This window comes from Pseudophryne corroboree, chromosome 1, assembly GCF_028390025.1.
Source record: "Pseudophryne corroboree isolate aPseCor3 chromosome 1, aPseCor3.hap2, whole genome shotgun sequence".
In the NCBI taxonomy this organism is placed as follows: Eukaryota; Metazoa; Chordata; class Amphibia; order Anura; family Myobatrachidae; genus Pseudophryne; species Pseudophryne corroboree.
In genome coordinates, this window is record NC_086444.1 from 301,570,313 (window position 1) to 301,590,934 (window position 20,622).

Genomic DNA, 20,622 nt, shown 5'->3' on the forward strand with positions numbered 1-20,622 from the left:
GTTGCAATGGCAGCTGAACTCATGTCTCGATCTTGCCCCAGACTCATGGATCTGTGTGCACATAGAGCTGCGAACAAAGACCTATTAGTCCCGCGTTACCACAAGTGTGGCATATAGCTGCACTTAAGGGCGCGATTTACTTGCATTTCATTGAATTGTCCCTATAGTGGTAATGCCAATTTTTGTAGTCTATAGTTTTCATAATCCATGGACACAAGTCCATGAAATATTGTGATGTATGAAAGTACCGTCCTGCTTAAATGTAGAACAAGCATATACCTTGACTATGGGCCTGATTCAGACCTGATCGCTGCTGTGCGTTTTCGCACAGCAGGCGATCATCGACAGACTGCACATGCACCGCAGTGAGCAATGCGCGTCAGCGAACAGCAACCGGCTTCGCCGGACAGCGACAGGCTGGTGCGAAAATTTCACTCGCACAGCCAGTCGCATGCTGATTGACAGGAAGAGGCCATTTGTGGGTGGTAACTGACCGTTTTCTGGGAGTGTCAGGGAAAACGCAGGCGTTCTCAAGTGTTTTCAGGGAGGGTGTGTGACGTCAGCCCTGGACCCGATCAGCCTGTTATCTTCGCACTGTAGGAGTAAGTCCTGGGCTGCACACAGTGGAAAAATTATTTGATGGTGAGTGTGGTTTGAACAGATTTGCAGCTGTTCGCTGACTGAGGGATTTTTGCAGTTCGGCGTACACATGCAGTCGCACACATGCATTGCGGATATACACTTTCCTTGAGCGGCGACTACCTGAACACAGCACAACAAATTTAGCAGCACAGCGATTAGGTCTGAATCACCCCCATGTCTGCATTGGAACATCTCTATTATTATAAAATTGGGGTCTGATGTAAATAAGGTCATCACACACTTTTCTCTGACGTCCTAAGTGGATGCTGGGGACTCCGTCAGGACCATGGGGAATAGCGGCTCCGCAGGAGACAGGGCACAAAAGTAAAAGCTTTAGGATCAGGTGGTGTGCACTGGCTCCTCCCCCTATGACCCTCCTCCAAGCCTCAGTTAGATTTTTGTGCCCGGCCGAGAAGGGTGCAATCTAGGTGGCTCTCCTAAAGAGCTGCTTAGAGTAAAAGTTTGTTAGGTTTTTCATTTTCAGTGAGTCCTGCTGGCAACAGGCTCACTGCTACGAGGGACTTAGGGGAGAGAAGTGAACTCACCTGCGTGCAGGATGGATTGGCTTCTTAGGCTACTGGACACCATTAGCTCCAGAGGGAGTCGGAACACAGGTCTCACCCTGGGGTTCGTCCCGGAGCCGCGCCGCCGACCCCCCTTGCAGATGCCGAAAAGTGAAGGTCCAGAAACGGCGGCAGAAGACTCTTCAGTCTTCATAAGGTAGCGCACAGCACTGCAGCTGTGCGCCATTGTTGTCAGCACACTTCATAGCAGCAGTCACCGAGGGTGCAGGGCGCTGGGGGGGGGGGGCGCCCTGGGCAGCAAATGATAGTACCTTCTTCTGGCTAAAAATACATCACATATAGCCCCTGGGGGCTATATGGATGTATTTAACCCCTGCCAGGTCTCAGAAAAACGGGAGAAGAAGCCCGCCGAAAAGGGGGCGGGGCCTATTCTCCTCAGCACACAGCGCCATTTTCCCTCACAGAAATGCTGGAGGGAAGGCTCCCAGGCTCTCCCCTGCACTGCACTACAGAAACAGGGTTAAAACAGAGAGGGGGGACACTTATTTGGCGATATGTATATATATATTAAAATGCTATAAGGGAAAAACACTTATATAAAGGTTGTCCCTGTATAATTATAGCGTTTTTGGTGTGTGCTGGCAAACTCTCCCTCTGTCTCCCCAAAGGGCTAGTGGGGTCCTGTCCTCTATCAGAGCATTCCCTGTGTGTGTGCTGTGTGTCGGTTCGTGTGTGTCGACATGTATGAGGATGATGTTGGTGAGGAGGCGGAGCAATTGCCTGAAATGGTGATGTCACTCTCTAGGGAGTCGACACCGGAATGGATGGCTTATTTAAGGAATTACGTGATAATGTCAACACGCTGCAAGGTCGGTTGACGACATGAGACGGCCGGCAAACAAATTAGTACCTGTCCAGGCGTCTCAAACACCGTCAGGGGCTGTAAAACGCTCATTTACCTCAGTCGGTCGACACAGACACGGACACTGACTCCAGTGTCGACGGTGAAGAAACAAACGTATTTTCCTTTAGGGCCACACGTTACATGTTAAGGGCAATGAAGGAGGTGTTACATATTTCTGATACTACAAGTACCACAAGAAGGGTATTATGTGGGGTGTGAAAAAACTACCTGTAGTTTTTCCTGAATCAGATAAATTAAATGAAGTGTGTGATGATGCGTGGGTTTCCCCCGATAGAAAATTATTGGCGGTATACCCTTTCCCGCCAGAAGTTAGGGCGCGTTGGGAAACACCCTTTAGGGTGGATAAGGCGCTCACACGCTTATCAAAACAAGTGGCGGTACCGTCTCCAGATAGGGCCGCCCTCAAGGAGCCAGCTGAGAGGCTGGAAAATATCCTAAAAAGGTATATACACACATACTGGTGTTATACTGCGACCAGCGATCGCCTCAGCCTGGATGTGCAGCGCTGGGGTGGCTTGGTCGGATTCCCTGACTGAAAATATTGATACCCTTGACAGGGACAGTATTTTATTGACTATAGAGCATTTAAAGGATGCATTTCTATATATGCGAGATGCACAGAGGGATATTTGCACTCTGGCATCAAGAGTAAGTGCGATGTCCATATCTGCCAGAAGATGTTTATGGACACGACAGTGGTCAGGTGATGCAGATTCCAAACGGCACATGGAAGTATTGCCGTATAAAGGGGAGGAGTTATTTGGGGTCGGTCCATCGGACCTGGTGGCCTCGGCAACAGCTGGAAAATCCACTTTTTTTACCCCAAATCACATCTCAGCAGAAAAAGACACCGTCTTTTCAGCCTCAGTCCTTTCGTCCCCATAAGGGCAAGCGGGCAAAAGGCCAGTCATATCTGCCCAGGGATAGAGGAAAGGGAAGAAGACTGCAGCAGGCAGCCCATTCCCAGGAACAGAAGCCCTCCACAGCTTCTGCCAAGTCCTCAGCATGACGCTGAGGCCGTACAAGCGGACTCAAGTGCGGTGGGGGGTCGTCTCAAGAGTTTCAGCGCGTAGTGGGCTCACTCGCAAGTGGACCCCTGGATCCTACAAGTAGTATCCCAGGGGTACAGACTGGAGATTCGAGACGTCTCCCCCTCGCAGGCTCCTGATGTCTGCTTTACCAACGTCTTCCTCCGACAGGGAGGCAGTATTGGAAACAATTCACAAGCTGTATTCCCAGCAGGTGATAATCAAAGTACCCCTCCTACAACAAGGAAAGGGGTATTATTCCACACTATATTGTGGTACTGAAGCCAGACGGCTCGGTGAGACCTATTCTAAATGGGAAATCTTTGAACACTTACATACAAAGGTTCAAATCAAGATGGAGTCACTCAGAGCAGTGATAGCGAACCAGGAAGAAGGGGACTATATGGTGTCCCTGGACATCAAGGATGCTTACCTCCATGTCCCAAATTGCCCTTCTCACCAAGGGTACCTCAGGTTCGTGGTACGGAACTGTCACTATCCGTTTCAGACGCTGCCGTTTGGATTGTCCACGGCACCCCGGGTCTTTACCAAAGTAATGGCCGAAATGATGATTCTTCTTCAAAGAAAAGGCGTCTTAATTATCCCTTGGACGATCTCCTGATAAGGGCAAGGTCCAGAGAACAGTTGGAAGTCGGAGTAGCACTATCTCAAGTAGTTCTACGACAGCACGGGTGGATTCTAAATATCCAAAATCGCAGCCGTTTCCGACGACACGTCTGCTGTTCCTAGGGATGGTTCTGGACACAGTCCAGAAAAAGGTGTTTCTCCCGGAGGAGAAAGCCAGGGAGTTATCCGAGCTAGTCAGGAACCTCCTAAAACCAGGAAAAGTGTCAGTGCATCATTGCACAAGAGTCCTGGGAAAAATGGTGGCTTATTACGAAGCGATTCCATTCGGCAGATTCCACGCAAGAACTTTTCAGTGGGATCTGCTGGTCAAATGGTCCGGATCGCATTTTCAGATGCATCAGCGGATAACCCTATCTCCAAGGACAAGGGTGTCTCTCCTGTGGTGGTTACAGAGTGCTCATCTTCTAGAGGGCCGCAGATTCGGCATTCAGGATTGGATGCTGGTGACCACGGAGGCCAGCCTGAGAGGCTGGGGAGCAGTCACACAGGGAAAAAATTTCCAGGGAGTGTGATCAAGTCTGGAGATTTTTCTCCACATAAATATACTGCAGCTAAGGGAAATTTACAATGCTCTAAGCTTAGCAAGACCTCTGCTTCAAGGTCAGCCGGTATTGATCCAGTGGGACAACATCACGGCAGTCGCCCACGTAAACAGACAGGGCGGCACAAGAAGCAGGAGGGCAATGGCAGAAACTGCAAGGATTTTTCGCTGGGCGGAAAATCATGTGATAGCACTGTCAGCAGTGTTCATTCCGGGAGTGGACAACTGGGAAGCAGACTTCCTCAGCAGGCACAACCTCCACCCGGGACAGTGGGGACTTCATCGGGAAGTCTTCCACATGATTGTGAACCGTTGGAAAAGACCAAAGGTGGACATGATGGCGTCCCGCCTGAACAAAAAACTGGACAAGTATTGCGCCAGGTCAAAAGACCCTCAGGCAATAGCTGTGGACGTTCTGGTAACACCGTGGGTGTACCAGTCGGTGTATGTCTTCCCTCCTCTGCTTCTCATACCCAAGGTATTGAGAATTATAAGACGTAGAGGAGTAAGAACTATACTCGTGGCTCCGGATTGGCCAAGAAGGACTTGGTACCCGGAACTTCAAGAGATGCTCACAGAGGACTCATGGCCTCTGCCGCTAAGAAGGGACTTGCTTCAGCAAGTACCATGTCTGTTCCAAGACTTACCGCGGCTGCGTTTGACGGCATGGCGGTTGAACGCCGGATCCTAAGGGAAAAAGTCATTCCTACCCTGGTCAAAGCCAGGAAGGAGGTGACCGCACAACATTATCACCACATGTGGCGAAAATATGTTGCGTGGTGTGAGGCCAGGAAGGCCCCATGAAGAAATTTCAACTCGGTCGTTTCCTGCATTTCCTGCAAACAGGAGTGTCTATGGGCCTCAAATTGGGGTCCATTAAGGTTCAAATTTCGGCCCTGTCGATTTTCTTCCAGAAAGAATTGGCTTCAGTTCCTGAAGTGTAGAAGTTTGTCAAGGGAGTACTGCATATACAACCCCCTTTTGTGCCTCCAGTGGCACTGTGGGATCTCAACGTAGTTCTGGGATTCCTAAAATCACATTGGTTTAAACCGCTCAAATCTGTGGATTTGAAATATCTCACAGGGAAAGTGACCATACTGTTGGCCCTGGCCTCGGCCAGGCGAGTGTCAGAATTGGCGGCGTTTGTCTCAAAAAAGCCCATATCTGATTGTCCATTCGGACAGGGCAGAGCTGCGGACTTATCCCCAGTTTCTCCCTAAGGTGGTGTCAGTGTTTCACCCGAACCAGCTTATTGTGGTACCTGCGGCTACTAGGGACTTGGAGGACTCCAAGTTGCTATATGTTGTCAGGGCCCTGAAAATATAGTTTCCAGGACGGCTGGAGTCAGGAAAACTGACTTGCTGTTATCCTGTATGCACCCAACAAACTGGGTGCTCTTGCTTCTAAGCAGACGATTGCTAGTTGGATGTGTAGTACAATTCAGCTTGCACATTCTGTGGCAGGCCTGCCACAGCCAAAATATGTAAATGCCCATTCCACAAGGAAGGTGGTGGGCTCATCTTGGGCGGCTGCCCGAGGGGTCTCGGCTTTACAACTTTGCCGAGCTGATACTTGGTCAGGGGCACACCCTGACTGAGGAGGACCGGGAGTTCTCTCATTCGGTGCTGCAGAGTCATCCGCACTCTCCCGCCCGTTTGGGAGCTTTGGTATAATCCCCATGGTCCTGACGGAGTCCCCAGCATCCACTTAGGACGTCAGAGAAAATAAGAATTTACTTACCGATAATTCTATTTCTCGTAGTCCGTAGTGGATGCTGGGCGCCCATCCCAAGTGCGGATTGTCTGCAATACTTGTACATAGTTATTGTTACAAAAATCGGGTTATTATTGTTGTGAGCCATCTTTTCAGATGCTCCGCTGTTATCATGCTGTTAACTGGGTTCAGATCACAGGTTGTACAGTGTGATTGGTGTGGCTGGTATGAGTCTTACCCGGGATTCAAAATCCTTCCTTATTGTGTACGCTCGTCCGGGCACAGTATCCTAACTGAGACTTGGAGGAGGGTCATAGGGGGAGGAGCCAGTGCACACCACCTGATCCTAAAGCTTTTACTTGTGTGCCCCGTCTCCTGCGGAGCCGCTATTCCCCATGGTCCTGACGGAGTCCCCAGCATCCACTACGGACTACGAGAAATAGAATTATCGGTAAGTAAATTCTTATTTTTTGCTCGATGACCTAATTGCGGCTGTGGTAAATACACGTCGCATCTATTGTGCCTGACGTGCACTTCAGCTCCTACTGCACATTCTGTGCATATTAGGTGTGACTTGCAAGCACGCGCCATACCAGCAGGGGGGAAGAGACCCCAGAATGGGGGAGTAAGTGTTTCTGGATAGGGTAGAGCGGCTGATGCTCGGCCCACCTATTAAGTAGTTGTAAATATGGATAACAGTTTATATTAAGCACTAAGAATTATTTTCTCCACTTATTGTTTACATGTTAACGTTTTTATTTTTATTCATTTTTCAGCAACATCATTCCTTCATTTGTGCTCATGGATATCCAAGCTTCAACCGTTGTCACATATGTGTACCAGTTAATCGGGGATGATGTAAAAGTAGAAAGAATTGAGTACAAGAAGACCTAAAACAAATACCTTGAACTTTTATTGGCCTTCATTCCCATTTATTATTTAATCGGTCACTAGCTCTAGGCAGCTCAATGTAAGCTTTGTACTTCTGTTTTCAATATAAGAACCTTTCACTTCTGCTTTAGGTTTGTTGTAAACAATATAGTGATGATTTATTAGTTTACATGTGTTAAAACAAGAGTGACACAATTAATTAATACATATGTACAAATAAATAGACCTGTAAATATAACATTAATGTTTAACATTCAATTTTACCAAAATAACAGGATAAATTAAAATGGCAGATGCTACCTTTTGTGTTTCATTTGCTATATATGTGTCATGTTTTATTTTTTCTGTAACAGCACAGTCATATATATGTAATGATACTGTAGCACTAGATCAGGGGTGGGGAACCTCCGGGCCGCGGGCCGTATAAGGCCCGCGAAGCCGTTTGGTCCGAACCACCCGCTCCTCTCAGTGAGACACGCCGCCGCACAGTCCGGCGGCAGCGTATCTCAGCTGTCACCACACGGAGGAGAGCACGGCTATTGTCGGGCGGCGTGTAGGACTTGAAACCAGCCGCCGGTTCGTGAGCCAATCAGGAGCCGCGGCTGCCGGTCCGCGAGCTCTGACTGGCTCTCGAACTGGCGGCTGGTTTCAAGTCTTACACGCCGCCGCCCAACATAGCCGCGCTCTCCTCCGTGCACCCGACAAAAGGAGCGGGACGGGGGGCCTGGCACTGTGGGGGGGGCATCTGTATGCCTGGCACTGTGGGGGGGGGGCATTTGTATGCCTGGCACTGTGGGGGCGGGGCATTTGTATGCCTGGCACTGGGGGGGGGGGGGGGGGCGGCATTTGTATGCCTGGCACTGTGGGGGGGGGGGGGCATTTGTATGCCTGGCACTGTGGGGGGGGGGGGGCATTTGTATGCCTGGCACTGTGGGGGGGGGGGGGGGGGGGGGGGCATTTGTATGCCTGGCACTGTGGGGGGGGGCATTTGTATGCCTGGCACTGTGGGGGGGGCGCATTTGTATGCCTGGCACTGTGGGGGGGGGGGCATTTGTATGCCTGGCACTGTGGGGGGGGGGGGGGGCGGCATTTGTATGCCTGGCACTGTGGGGGGGGGGGGGCATTTGTATGCCTGGCACTGTGGGGGGGGGCATTTGTATGCCTGGCACTGTGGGGGGGGGGGGCATTTGTATGCCTGGCACTGTGGGGGGGGGGGGGGGCATTTGTATGCCTGGCACTGTGGGGGGGGGGGGGGGGGGGCGCATTTGTATGCCTGGCACTGTGAGGGGCATTTGTATACCTGGCACTGCACTATTGGGGGCATATGTGTATCACGTCCCATTTTAACTGTCCACACCCATTTTTTTGGCGCGCGCAGGGGCAGACTTGTATGGCCCCCGAAGGATTTTATAAATATCCAAATGGCCCTCGGTAGAAAAAAAGGTTCCCCACCCCTGCACTAGATACACAATTGTGAGGCAGATGTATTACGCCTGGAGAAGTGATAAAAGCAGTGATAAGTGCAAGGCGATAAAGCATTAGCCAATCAGCTCCAATATGTAAATTGACAGGAGCTGATTGGCTGGTGCGTTATCACCTTCCACTTATCACTGCTCTAGGCTTAATACATCTGCCCCAGTGTGTGTATAATAGAAAAGGAGGGTCATTACATGGTGCAGACTGCATAACCCACCTTCTCTGATGTGCAAATGCACTGCATGAAATTCCTGCTTTGTGTGAAGTAGGGTATGTAATGTGTAAATTGCCTGCTCTGGTTAAGGATAAGAAAGCATTCTGTCTTATTTTCCTATTTATGTCCTGCCAAGTCACACACTATCCCAACTATTATTTAATAAGTGATTGGGTTTCATGGTGATCTCACCAATTAATAAGAGCTGGGGCCAACAAAACCAAAAAAGGAAATGCCTAACTGGCCTAAAGTCAAAATGAGCCGGGACTACAAGTGACAGGTAGGAGGAGGACTGTCTGGACTACATGACGCAATGCCTGCACAATGTCCTATATTCTCAGTACTTGTACACTTTTCTTCAGGCATTGCAAGTAAACAGGTTACTTATAGAATATGCCCAACTTTTGTGGATATTTTTTCTTTTCCTTTTTTATTACACCGGTGTAAAAGACGTACCGGGTTTCCTTGTTTTCATTCCTATTTATAGTCCTAGATTAGATGTACATGGAACTCTTGAAATCAGAGTCCACTAAAGTCTGTTAAATGTCATGGAAGTATCCCACTTGAGCAGCAAGCAATAGGACTTGTGTCCATTTCAGTTTATGTAGGCTCTAATTTGGTGCACATAACCAAATATAATAGATGGGTTGAACTTTAATTTTGGAGGGGAAAGAAAAACCACATGAGCCTTTTACATTAAGGTAATTGTTTGCAAACTGATGTGTGTCCTAATAAGAGAGCTGCTACTGTTTTGCAGAGGAGGTGCTATTGACCTTTTATAGACTGAGCTTCCTCTGTACTGAATGTTCAGTCCATACATTGGCGTTTCTCCAGATGACTGCTACCTCCCTTTTAATTCAGGTATCTCCCTTGTGTTGGTTTTGACCTCAAAAAGACTGTTCCAGCAATAGGACTGTTCCATTAATCATATTTGAAAGCCACAATTTCAAAACAAATGTTTCCTCTTCAATCCTTTATGGCAGCCATTACAATGTGTAGCTTATGTTACAAGGTACAGTAGGTAGATAAACAATACAGCCCCAGGTGGTATATACATCAGCTCCTCCTCTTCCCATGTGGCTTTTTCTGTCTAATGATAGGTAGGTTAAGTAGTCTTTGTTTGAGATGGTCTGTAGTGCAGTAGCTTACCTTCTCATTGGTTGTATTGTGCCACCATGTGATGCTGCAAGTTGAGGACAGAGCAGGATACTACCCAAGGAATGCCAGACTTCTATCTTCATGAACAAATCTAGAGTTCCGTAACATGCCTGCAAAAGGTATTCTGAATGGTTATGAGCATTCCCTATCATTATTACAGTGCTACTGCATGCAAATTAATGAAGTGGCATCAGGAAGCAAGATGGACCTGCGCCTGCTCCCAAACAGCTGAAATACACCTGCTCAAGTCCATCCTCTAAATGAGTGTGTTTTATATAGTCCTATATTAATGAGTTAGCTTAGTGATAATAGTATAAACTGTTTCAGACTTTTTGTAGAGTATGGGAGAAAGAATGTAAGACACAATAACAGTCTGATCATTTTTCTGCTAAATATGAAGGTGTCTTGCACAAAATCCAGTCAAAAGGAAATGGTCAGTTTCTTTCATTTATAGCTTGCATGAAAAAAAACCTTTGGTCACTAAACAGCATGTCTTTGCTATAGAGGGAGTTAAAGTAAAATTCCACAACTTAATTTATAAAGACGATAAATGTCCCCATTCAGAATAGCATTCTGTTGTAACCTTATTACTCTAGTAAAGAATTTGAAGAAACACCTAGGTTCTTTAATCTGGATAATGTTTTAAGCTTGCAGTGTACAGTAGTTGTAAAGACAGAGTCTTCCATGTCAACAGGTGGTAAAGGATCACCAGTTCTAAATAAACTGGTACTGGAGGATACTTTTGGGGGCTGCTGTGGCCGAAGACCTACTCCAGGATGGCCTTAATAAGAGGGCTGAAGAGACCCAGTTACCATCACCCCCTCGGACACAATTACAGGCTATTTTGCTTTACTTTGCTTCATTTGAATGTTTTCACCCCCCACCACCAACCCCTGCCCTCTCCACCAACACCACACACATTTGTCATAATCTTGGACTTCTACTTCTAAAATCTTATTTAATTATGTTTATTTTGTATTGGATTTTATGGTCCTATGCTGACTGCCATATTCAGTAACACCCCCACTGTATGTTATACCTGTGTGCTATACCTCCACTATTGCACCCAGATGGCTGCTTCAGATTGTTCCGCTATGGACAGGATGTACTTCACGCATGTCTATCCATACAAAGTATATCGTACTACTACACTCATGCCAGCTTTTCCATATATGCCTTGGGCCCCAGTGTGGCCCACTTCCCCACAGTGCAACATATGTAGCATGCCCAACATAGCTGCCTCACTTGGTGCGCTCGGAGATGGGCTGAAAAAATAATACAGCATATATATTATGTGTATACTTAGATATTATAGATATATAATATATACATCTGTGTCATTATCTCAGTACGGAAACTAAAAATGTGTTATTTTGGATAAGGGATACATGGACCTGACTGTTTGGGACCCTACCACTAGCGTTAAGACGTTGCAACCATCTCTTCCAGGTTTAATCTATTCCACCCCAGGGCACTCAACATGGCTGCCTCACCTGGTACCCTTCGTGGATGGAATATATGATCCCGTGGCAGTTATTACACAAAATGTCCACACCATCACTGCAGTATGCTGACTATGCTCTTGAGGTTTCCTTCTCTTGCTTTTATTTTCTGTTTGGTGTGTGTATTACTTAAATCTTTTGTACTGAGGGGGACATTTACTAAGCAATCATAAGAGCGGAGAAGTTGCCCATGGCAACCAATCAAAACTGAAGTAACATCTATAATTTGCATACTATAAAATGATACAGAGCTGCTGATTGGTTGATGGGGCTTCTCCACAGGCTCACTTATCCGCTCTTATCACTGCTTAGTAAATGTCCCCCTAAGTGCTTTGTTTTGATCTCTGTAAATCGCCTTGAGTCCTGTTTGGAGAAAGAGTGCTATAATAAATAAAATTATTATTATAAATTTACCCTGTAGTCTGGTCTCTAAAATATATGCAGCCATAGCTAATATATCTGCTAGAAGTCTAATTCCTCTTGAATACTTGACTCCTTTGAGACCCCAATGAAAAGAAGAATTCTTACAAAAAACTCATATTTCTTCTAGAATGACACTGAAATCAGTTATGGCCTCATAGGTCATTACTCTCAAATTATGGGGAGAGACACTCCATAATGATATCCAGGTGAAGGTAAACAGGTAATACATATTAAGATGTACGGCGAGTATACGAGGTATGCAGTTAATATAACCGCTGTCGGGATCCCTACAGCCGGTGAAATGCCGCCGGTCGCAATCCCGAACCGCAGCACCGTATTCCCACTCGGGTGGTGGATTCACACCACCACCCAAGTGGGAATATTACCAGGCCCAAAGTGCGGCGAGCGGACTCGCAGCCGGGATCTCGATGTCAGTATAGTGACAACCGACATCCCATCTGCTGGTCTCCCATATGTATTCCTTATACAAAGAAGTATAGAGATTCTTTGAAGCTTTTTTAGCAAGGTCTAAGGCAGGGGTGGGGAACCTTTTTTCTACCAAGGGCCATTTGGAAATTTATAAAATCCTTCGGGGGCCATACAAAAATTAACTTAAAAATTAGCCTGCCCCCAGTAGATATGCCCCCATTAGATATGACCCCTAGTAGCGCCGCTTACACACACACATTAAAAGAAAGAAAAAACAATACTCACCAGCCACGCTCCTGCTTCCGGACCCTTGCCCTCTGCCTGGCTGCCCGCTCCTCGTAACTATGGGAGAGACGTCATGACATCTCTCCCATAGCACCGCACAGGCACACACGCACACTGCCGGAGCTCAGGAGTGAGCTCCTGCCTCCGGCTGCTGCTGAGGGGAAGAAGCCGGGCGCCCGCTAGTAACAAAATCTCAGTGGGCGCCTGGCATCTCCCTTGGTTAGGTGAGCCTGGGAGGGCCGGATCAAGTGGCTTTGCGGGCCTTATACGACCCGCGGGCCTGAGGTTCCCCACCCCTGGTTTAAAGCATCAACAGAAGTGGCTAGAAGAGCCCGATTGTTATGTCCATGAGCAGCAGACTGCAGTATAAGAAGAAAAAAATACATGTATTTCTCTCTGGGTTCTGGGAAACCCATTGTTTTTGACCTTGTGGCTGCTTTGAAGGTAGCTATCCTAATCCCCACTATCTCTATCTAATCAGCTATTTCCAGTCTATGGGGTCGATCCTATTAGCCGCGAAGGGTGCGATGTGCCGTTACCATGGTGTTTAAATGCCGGCACCCGATCCCGCACCCTTCGCGCGCTGATTTCGGGCTGAATTAGCACCAAAGTGCTCGGAGCCCTATGGGGCAGCGAGCACTTTTGGGCGAATTCGGGCTGCCGTAAAGTGTGACTGCTGTCGCTATGATTCGCACCCACAAAATCATTGCGCCTAATAGGATCAACCCCTATGAACAGTTTAGCTAATCTCCTATCTGAGGAGACCTTTCTGCCTGAAGAAAATGAAACTCCATGACACTAAAGTATTCTGGAGGGAAACTGAACTGACGGCCACAACATTTCATGTTGCAGTTCAACACAGGAAATGTCGCAGATTCTAGAGCACGGGACAACACTTCAAAATCACTTGTCTGCTTTTCAACCTGACAATGGGGCTAATTCAGGTTGGACCGCAATTGCGAGCCAACCAGAAATATTATGATCGCCCCACGGACGCATGCGCCCACACTTTCTGTGGGGGGGAGGGCGCAGAAAATGTGATCGCCTCTGTCAACCAATTTCCAGGTCAGTGACAGAGCGTTGCGGGGGGCGGTGTGGCGTGAATGGGGGCGTGTTGGGGGCATGATCGCGGCGGCTGTGGGACATCACACGAAGCCACTGCGATCGGGAACATGGCGGCGGGCCTCCTGCACCGGAAGGAGGCATCCTCTATTTCTGCTAATGCGTTCACAATTTCTGCTTGTTGAAGGGGGGAGAGGCGGCGGTCAGCATGCTGAGCGGCCTTGCCCTGCGATGGGCAGCCCCCAGCATGCTAGCAAAAGGATTGCAAATACTGCTAATTAGCAGATTTTGCAATCCTTACTGAATTAAGGTGCATACACACTGAGCACTTTTTCCCGTTGCCCAGCGATGTCATCGAGGGTGAGCGGCTTTCCATAGCAGGACGCTATGGGCTTTCCACTCTCACCCCGCCGTTCATCTACTGGTAATACCAGTAGATGAACGGCGGCTGCCAGCGATGAAGCGGGAGTGCGCATCAGCGCCCACCGCTCATCGCTTGTCCATACACACTGGGCGGCTTTGAGCTGAAAGCAGCTCAACACACCAAAGGTGACCTGCTTTCAGCTCAAAATTGCCCAGTATGTATGGGCCTTTAGGCCCAATGTCTATTACCTCCGGGAACCTTTACAAAAGTACTGGTGACAATAGTGATATAGGGGCTAATTCAGGTTGGATCGCAAATTGCGATCCAACCGGAATTTTTACGATCTCCCCACGGGCGCACTCACAGTGCCCGTCCAGTGCATGTGCCCTCGCTTTCTGCAGGGTGGCCACAGAAAATGTAATCGCCTCTGCCTGTCAATCAGGCAGAGGCGTCACGGGGGGTGGGGGGGTGTAAAGCCCCGTTTCCAGGGAGGAGACGGGGCGGGGCAAATGGGGGCGGAGGCGGCCAAACAGGGGTACGTCGGGGGCGTGATCACGGCGGGTGCGTGACGTCAAACGCAGCCGCTGCGAACGTGAACACAGCGGTGGGGCTCCTGTCTGCGTAGCTGGCAGGAAACATCACTAATTTCTACGATGAAGCAGAAATTGCGAGGCATCGCAATTTCTGCTTCATCAAGGGGGAGAGGCGCCGGTCAGCATGCTGGGGAAAGGAAAAGGATAGCAAATATCAGAATTTTCTGTCCTTACTGAGGGCCTAATTCAGACCTGATCGTAGCAGCAAATTTGTTAGCAGTTGGGCAAAACTATGTGCACTGCAGGCGGCAGATATAATATTTGCAGAGAGAGTTAGATTTGGGTGGGTTATTTTGTTTCTGTGCAGGATAAATACTGCCTGCTTTATTTTATACTGCAATTTAGATTTCAGTTTGAACACCCCCCACCCAAATCTAACTCTCTCTGCACATGTTACATCCACCCTTCCCATTCAGAATCCAATTCAAGCTTCTCACACTTACCTACAAAGCCCTCACCCACTCTTCTCCCTCTTACATCTCTGACTTTACATTCTCACCCATCATCTTTGCTCTGCTAATGCACGACGTCTCTCCTGCCAACTGATTACCTCCTCCCACTCTTACCTACAAGATTTTGCACGTGCTGCTCCCTATATCTGGAATGCTCTACCCAGTGGCGGAACAAGCAAGCGGTGGGCCCAGGTGCGACAAAATGCTTTGGGCCCCCCCCCCCATCCAAGTCCGCCGCAGGGGCAGTGCGCGCCGCAGGGGCAGTGCGCGCCGTAGGCGCGCGCAAAAATACATAGTGGCGTGGCTTCGTGGGGAAGGGGTGTGGCCACAAAATAATACCAACACAGTAGTCTCCATTATTCAAATTACGCCGCACAGTAGCACCACTACACCAGGTAGAGACCCTTTTACACCTTACAGCGAACAGATTCCTCTTTTTACACATTACAGCAGACAGCGTGCCCTTTTTACACATAACGGCAGACCGCGTGCCCTTGTTACACATTACGGCAGACAGCGTGCCCTTTTTACACATTACAGCAGACAGCGTGCCCTTGTTACACATAGCGGCAGACAGCGTGCCCTTTTTACACATTACGGCAGACAGCGTGCCCTTGTTACACATTACGGCAGACCGCGTGCCCTTGTTACACATTACGGCAGACCGCGTGCCCTTGTTACACATTACGGCAGACAGCGTGCCCTTGTTACACATTACGGCAGACAGCGTGCCCTTGTTACACATTACGGCAGACAGCGTCCCCATTTTTACACATTACGGCAGACAGCGTGCCCTTGTTACACATTACGGCAGACAGCGTCCCCATTTTTACACATTACGGCAGGCAGATTCCCCATTTTTACACATAGCAGCAGGCAGATTCCCCATTTTTACACATAGCGTCAGGCAGTCCCCCTGTTTTACACATAGCGTCAGGCAGTCCCCCTTTTTTACACATTACGGCAGGCAGATTCCCCTTTTTACACATTGCGTCGGGCAGATTACCCCTTTTTACACACAGCGGCAGGCAGTCCCCCATTTTTACACATTGCGGCAGGCAGGCACAAGAAAGAAGGAAAGAAAGAAGGAAAGAAAGAAAGAAAGAAAGAAGGAAAGAAAGAAAGAAAGAAGAAGAAGAAAGAAAGAAAGAAAGAAAGAAAGAAAGAAAGAAAGAAAGAAAGAAAGAAAGAAAGAAAGAAAGAAAGAAAGAAAGAAAGAAAGAAAGAATGAATGAATGAATGAATTATACTTACCCTCTCCGCTGGCTCAGGCTCCTCGGTGCAGCGTCAGAGACGATTCCCGGGCTGGAGAGAAGGAGGAGGAGGGAGGCTGAGAAGGGAGCCGCAGCAGCGCTGTGTTACTGGTGGAGGCGCTGCTGCCCCTCTGCTTCCCTATAGGCTGTTCTCGGAAGACAGCCTATAGGGAAGCAGAGGGGCAGCAGCAGCAGCGCCTCCACCAGTAACAAAGCGCTGCTGCGGCTCCCTTCTCAGCCTCCCTCCTCCTCCTTCCCCCGTCTGTAGTACCGCTGCTCCTCTCCTCTCCTCTCCTCTCTTCGCCGGGCGGCTGTGCGCTGCGGGCAGCGGTTGCCCGCAGCGCACAGCGGCATGTAATGAGTCAGTTTGACTCATTACATGCTTGGGCCCCTGGACAGAGGCGGGCCCCAGTGCAGTGCACTGCCGGTAGTTCCGCCTCTGGCTCTACCTCTCCCCACCCGACTCTCCACCTCTCTACAAAACTTCAAATGGGCTCTCAAGACCCACTTCTTCACCAAACCCAGCCAACTCTCCTCCTAACCCTCTTGTCTATGCTCACTGTCTACCCCTTCTGTGTCACCCCGGTCTGTAGCCCCTCAGCTTTTAGATTGTAAGGTCGCAAGAGCAGGGACTTCTTTCCTCATGTGCCTTTCCTTTTCTTAATTACACAATCTTATACTCCATACTCCCTTTGATGGCACCTAACCCCGGGTTTTCTATACCTGTCCTATATTGTCTTGAACTGTAAGTGCTGTTTTCTTGTTTGCTCATTTGATTATGTACTGTGTAATGGGCGCTGCGGATCCCTTGTGGCGCCATATAAATAAAGGATAATAATAATAATAATAATAATAATAATTCTGAACAGGACAAAGAGCCAACATGTTTCCACACAGCAAATAATAATCTCGGGTGTACAAATAAAAATCATATAAAACAAGGTAACTCTGTCTGAGGAAGGGTGTTCCAAAATACAGAACCTGGCACATCATACATTAGGAACAACAGTAAGGAAAGTGCTTCTGTTGGGAATGTTTCCTTCCACAATAAGGGCCTAATTCAGGTTGGACCGCAAATCGCGATCCAACCGCAATAATTACATTCACCCCGTGGGTGCATGCACAAGTCCCAGCCTGCACATAAATGCGGGCGCCCTGCAGTATTTGCGTACACTTTTGCCTGATTGGCAGGCAGAGACATTCGGGGGGCGGCAACACTCCGCTTCCAAGGTGGAGACAGAGCGCTGCTGGGGCGGAGGCTTACAAAAGGGGGCGTGGTGGTTGCAATATCGGGGCGGCTGCGTGACTTCACAAGGAGACGGGCCTCCTGCCGTCGCAGCCAGGCAGAATTTGCAATCCTTACTTAATAAGGTCCTAAAGGTTCCTTGGTGCATACATAGGGGTAAATTTACTAAAGCTTCTGAGGTCATGGGTTCTATTCCCACCACGGCCCTACCTGTGCAGAGTTTGTATATTCTCCCCATACTTGTATGGGTTTCCTCCGGGTACTGCGGTTCTTTCCACAATCCAAAAATGTACTTGTAGGTTAATTGGCATACAACAAAATGAACCCTAGTGTGAATGTGTATGCACATATGGTAGGGGATATATATTGTAAGCTCCACTCGGGCAGGGACTGATGTGAATGGCCAAATATTCTCTGTAAAGTGCTGTGGAATGTGTGTGCGCTATATTAAATAGGATTTTAATTACCAACCGGTAAATCCTTTTCTCGTAGTCCGTAGAGGTTACTGGGGTCCATTTAGTACCATGGGGTATAGATGGGTCCACTAGGAGCCATGGTCACTTTAGCAATTTGATAGTGTGGGCTGGCTCCTCCCTCTATGCCCCTCCTACCAGACTCTAGGAAACTGTGCCCGAGGATACGGACATACTTCGAGAGAAGGATAGATAAGGATAGTGGTGAGATTCCGAACCAGCACACGCAACAAGAGGAAAGCCAAGCTAACAAAACTTGAAACAGGAACAGCAACGTCTGAACCAACATTACTTAACCAAGTATCAGTGCAGGAAGAACGAAGCACTGAGCGGGCGCCCAGTATCCTCTACGGACTATGAGAAAAGGATTTACCGGTAGGTAATTAAAATCCTATTTTCTCTTATGTCCTAGAGGATACTAGGGTCCATTTAGTACCATGGGGATGTACCAAAGCTCCCAAACCGGGTGGGAGAGTGCTGAGGTTCCTGCAGAACTGATTGACCAAACTGAAGGTCCTCAGAGGTCAAAGTATCGAACTTGTAGAACTTGTTCGAACCTGACCAAGTAGATGCTCGGCAGAGCTGTAAAGCCGAGACACCCCGGGCAGCCGCCCAGGAAGAACCCACGACCTAGTACAGTGGGCCTGTACATATTTTGGACATGGCAAACTTGCCGTGGAATAAGCATTCTGGATAGTAAGTCTAATCCAGAATGCAATAGTCTGCTTTGAAGCAGGACACCCAATCTTATTGGGATCATAAAGAACAAACAGCGAGTCTGTCTTTCTGTGACGAGCTATTCTTTTCACATACACCTTCAAAGCCCTCACAACATCCAAAGACTCTGAAGTAGCAGAGGTGTCGGTGACAACCGGAACCACAACAGGTTGGTTGATATGATATGCGGACACCACTTTAGGAAGAAATTGCCGACGAGTTCTGAGTTTAGCTCTGTCCTCATGGAAAATTAAATAGGGACTTTTGTGAGACAAAGCCCCCAGCTCCGACACACGTCTTGCTGAAGCCAAGGCCAACAGTGTGACGGTCTTCCACGTAAGATATTTTCTCTTACGTCCTAGAGGATGCTGGGGACTCCGTAAGGACCATGGGGTATAGACGGGCTCCGCAGGAGACATGGGCACTACAAAGAACTTTTAGTATGTGTGTGCACTGGCTCCTCCCTCTATGCCCCTCCTCCAGACCTCAGTTAGATTTTGTGCCCAGAGGAGATAGGGTGCATTACAGAGGAGCTCTACAGAGTTTCTCTAAATAAAGAATTTTGTTAGGTTTTTTATTTTCAGGGAGCACTGCTGGCAACAGGCTCCCTGCATCGTGGGACTGAGGAGAGAGAAGCAGACCTACTTAAATGATAGGCTCTGCTTCTTAGGCTACTGGACACCATTAGCTCCAGAGGGAGTCTGAACGCTGGTCTCACCCCGCCGTTCGTCCCGGAGCCGCGCCGCCGTCCTCCTCGCAGAGCCAGAAGATAGAAGCCGGGTGAGTATAAGAAGAAAAGAAGACTTCAAGGCGGCAAAAGACTTCAGATCTTCATTGAGGTATGCGCGCAGCGGTAACGCTGCGCGCCATTGCTCCCACACACTACACACACAGTACAGGCACTGATGGGTGCAGGGCGCAGGGGCGGCGCCCTGGGCAGCAATAAACCTCCGGACTGGCATTTCAGGACACATTAAGCTGCTGGGCAGTAAATGTAGAGATCCCCCGCCATATTTTGAAAATTACAGCGGGACCGAAGCCCGCCGCTGGAGGGGGTGGAGCTTGATCCCTCAGCACTAACAGCGCCATTTTTTCCACAGAACGCTGCAGAGAAGCTGGCTCCCTGGACTCTCTGTTAGGGTCTCCTGCTCTGTGCTGCCACGTCGTCATGGCAACCGGGAGACAAGTGCTAGCGGAGTAACCTGAGCGTAGCTGATACTCCGGTTCGGGTCTTTTGCTGTGCAGTGGTTACAGGCTCTGTGCACGGCAGGGGATCCGGTGCTGGTTTTTGTGCTCACAGTCTGTGAGGTCTGAGTGGGGCATGGACAGCACCTGCTATATAAACCCTCTTCTCAGGTTAGGCAGATGCTGCTGAATCTTTGTTGGTTAGTCAGTTCCTGAAAGCTAGCTAGTACTGTGTAAACTTTGTATTTGTTTGTTGCTTACTGCAAATAGGCCTTGGGATTTGGTATTACACTCTGCCAATCCAGACCTAGCAGTAAGACTGGAGTCAGTCGTTTAACCTGCTGGGGTTCTTTTGCTACTCTGTGAACCTAGCAAGTTTGCGGCTGTATTCTCAGACTTGCCTGCCAAAATCCTTTCTCACTGTGCAAGGTGTTCAGGTGTCAGTTTAGTGGCAGTAAGCTGAACCAGTGCACTGCAAGTGAGGACTAGGATTGTGGAGACTCTCCTTGTGTCTATTATTCCATCTCTGACCAAGGAGTTTACTGCCACACCCGTTGGTAACCCTTTAGGGTTTTGCTGTTGCCCTTAGCAACAGCATTTCGGGTTCTCTACGTATTAAATCACTACATCTTGCTTCTTTCCATCTGAGCATTCCTAATACTAGGGAGACACCCAGTTTCTTAGCCTTTGGGCTTCTCTGTTCACTTTGTGTTTATTTTGTTACCCTATCACCTTCTGTGTATGTAATGTCTTATTCCCCAGTCTGTCTGTGAGTTCATTTGTTTCGCATCCCTCACCGTTCAGACACCAGTACATTCCTGCTGGCACTGGTGTGCATAACATATTCAGCAGCCTAATACTCCTGTTGAAATTTTGTG

At 48.6% G+C, this 20,622-nt stretch overlaps 1 protein-coding gene across 1 annotated transcript in view; it reads left to right on the forward strand.

The window, feature by feature from the left end:
- VPS29 (VPS29 retromer complex component) overlaps nt 1–7,232 on the forward strand; it is a 72,873-nt gene extending 65,641 nt beyond the window's left edge. Inside the window, exon 4 of the mRNA XM_063964403.1 lies at nt 6,798–7,232. Coding sequence (XP_063820473.1) covers nt 6,798–6,915 — 118 coding nt within the window. The 3' untranslated portion in view covers nt 6,916–7,232. The remainder of the gene's footprint in view (nt 1–6,797) is intronic.
- The last annotated feature ends 13,390 nt before the right edge of the window (nt 7,233–20,622 follow it).